At 30.8% G+C, this 2,782-nt stretch overlaps 1 protein-coding gene across 1 annotated transcript; it reads left to right on the plus strand.

The window, feature by feature from the left end:
• Positions 1 to 353: 353 nt before the first annotated feature.
• Positions 354 to 1,733, plus strand: LOC131606952 (uncharacterized). Its single transcript, XM_058879030.1, has 4 exons — positions 354 to 466; positions 582 to 672; positions 869 to 1,328; positions 1,504 to 1,733. The coding sequence occupies exons 1-4, from the start codon at positions 439 to 441 to the stop codon at positions 1,648 to 1,650; spliced, it is 726 nt and encodes a 241-aa protein (XP_058735013.1). The 5' UTR covers positions 354 to 438; the 3' UTR covers positions 1,651 to 1,733.
• Positions 1,734 to 2,782: the final 1,049 nt, after the last annotated feature.

The raw sequence follows: 2,782 nt of genomic DNA on the forward strand, positions 1-2,782 counted from the left end.
ATATTTAATATACAAAATCAACTTGCCGAATAAAAATCCATTATTCACTGCCTTTTTTGTATTAATTTAATATGCATGAAGAATGCAGAAAACTTGCATCTAGGATTTTCAATCTATATATATTTTATACTAATAAATGAAAAGAAAAAAATTAATTAAAAATTAAAAGAACATAATAGTCATAAGTCGAAATATAGAGGTGTGAGGTAGAATTCAATTGTTTTGTTTTCATGGCCCAGCAGCAGCCCATGCCCAAAAATCTTTTTTTTTCCCTCTCTTTTTTCATTTCTAATAACAAAAATTAAAAGATAAACAAAAAAACCTGTTCCCGCTTGTTCGTTCCCACGTAACGATTACAACTTTCTTATCTCGTACTGTTCCTGTCTTCTCTTCCTACTATCTCAACAATCTTCTTCAACTTCTTTCGATATCTTTTTCATGGATTCTCTTCCCGCTTTACCTCCAGGTATTATCAAATCAACTTTTTCCCATCCTCTTAATATTATTATTATTATTATTATTATTCAAATCTTCTCTTATGCATGCCAAGAATTTAATTCAGTTATAATTTATGGTGACAGAAAAAACCAAGGATTCCAAACCAAAATTGAAACAAAAGCGCAACCAAGCAACAAAAATTGGCACCGGTAGTGAATCACAAACTCAATTCAGGTATTCAACCGTTTTCATAATTCACCATTCTATGAAATCGTACTGAGATTGAAATTGAAGTTGTATTTAAATTGCGGTTAATGTTGTTGCTGTTTCGAATGTTGTAATTGCGGTTATTGTAGTCCTGTGATGCGCATTACAGTTGTTGCAGTGTGAATTGTTAAATTGTTATTTGATTTTTCAATTTTGGTTTCAGACAAAACCGAGTTTTCGGTACTGCTTGGAACACAAACGTTAATATTCCAAAAAAGCCTGTTTCAGAAAACATTATCACCAAACCAAAACCTGCTATTCCACAAAAACCCAAACAACCTATTCAAGCAACGCAAGTTACCTCTGAAACCGCCATTTTAACACAACCTACTGATACAAAATCACTAGAAAATGTGAACCTCATAAAGATCAAAACAAGTGAGACACTCCCACAGGAAAATGATTCTTCAGAGCCTAAAACTCCGGTAACATCTTCTCGTGTTAGAGGAAAGAGTAAAGTGCAAGCAACGCCGTTTTACAGTGCAGTAAATTGTAGCAAGTGTCGTTTCGATAGGCTCGAGACTTCGTCCTATTGGATTGGACAAATCAAATTGGCAGAAACTGTTGGGAAACACTACGTTGCTTGTGGATTCTTCAAGCTTGCTTTGAAATCTCAGGCTGAGGTATTGAATAACTAATGTATCTGGACATGTATAGAGTATAGACCACATATATTATATATTTAATAAATTTAAAATTTAAATTTTTTCTTATACATAGTACCAGAGTGAATATATGATTAAAAATATGTAACTTCTGATATATTTATTTGATTTGATGTTGGGTGTGTTTGTGTAGCCAATAAGGAACCTTCGGATTGAGCTTAAGAGGTATTTGTCAAGGCATGGACACTTATATGAGGAGAAGGAATGGAAAAGAGTTGCTGCTAGGTATGGACTATTGAAAGATGAAAGCATCACAAGTGAAATGAACTCCACCACTTGAACTATGATGTATATGTAGGAAAAATGGAAGTTATGAGTTCAATATGAAACATTGCTAATGTTTATTTGTTTTGTGCAAGTGGTTGGTGCAAATCGAAGTAATATGAGTTCAATATATGAAACATTACTATTTCTTCTTACATTCAAATAGTTCAATCCAGAACAAAAACATATATTATTGTCGTTTGAACAGGTAAAAATTATGGAATTGGATTGTTCTTTAATTAGATACTGAGTATTAAGAAAAAAAACATAGATATGGTAAAAAAAAAACTCCTTCTAATTTTAAATTTTCCCTTCATCTTATATTAACTTGGATATAGAGATCTAAATAAATTACTAAATTTGTATAGTTCGAAAGTGCACTTTAATAAATTTGTGTTAGGGGAGAGATAGATTATGTAGAAACCAAAAAATAGGAGGAAATAGTGGCCAAATTTGTATAGCTCAATTTGACTAGTATAGGGACACAATTGAGCCAATACTTGTTGGTTTGTGTTGGTTATGATTACGACCCAGATGAAATGCATCCACATATATTGGCATTTGTTTGTCAAGACAAGCCAAAGACAGAAAGAAATGACATGTTACCAAACTCCAATTCCATGTTCTAAATAAAAATAAAAATGTAGCTTTTTCTAAATATAGTTTTAGTAGTACTTAAAACTTAATATATTGATTGAATTATTTGTATTTTGTGATTTCTTATATTTTTTCACTAAATACATTAAAGTATTGTTATCTATTTAAATGAAATTAAAATAATTTTCAAAGAGGTTGAAAGAGGGGAAAAAATAGGATGAAGTAGTTGCAAGAGGGGATGATATGTTCATGAAATTAGTTTTAGATATTTTAAATATTTAATTTAAAAAGATGTTATGTTAGTTGGGCCTTTATTATTTTTAAAAATTAGTTGGGGTTTTTTTAGCTTTTATGCTTTTATTTTAGGAAAATGTCAATTCCATTTTATAAAGTGTGTCTCTCACTTCAGGAAACTCGAAAATATTCTTCATGAGTCTAAATATGCATCTTCAGACATACCATAGAGCACATCAAACCTCGTATTTTAGAGAGGCACCCCATTTTTTAAAAACTTAATTCAGAGATGCATATTTTCTAGAGTTTTTTTGAAG

This window comes from Vicia villosa, linkage group LG5 (assembly GCF_029867415.1).
Source record: "Vicia villosa cultivar HV-30 ecotype Madison, WI linkage group LG5, Vvil1.0, whole genome shotgun sequence".
NCBI lineage: Eukaryota > Viridiplantae > Streptophyta > Magnoliopsida > Fabales > Fabaceae > Vicia > Vicia villosa.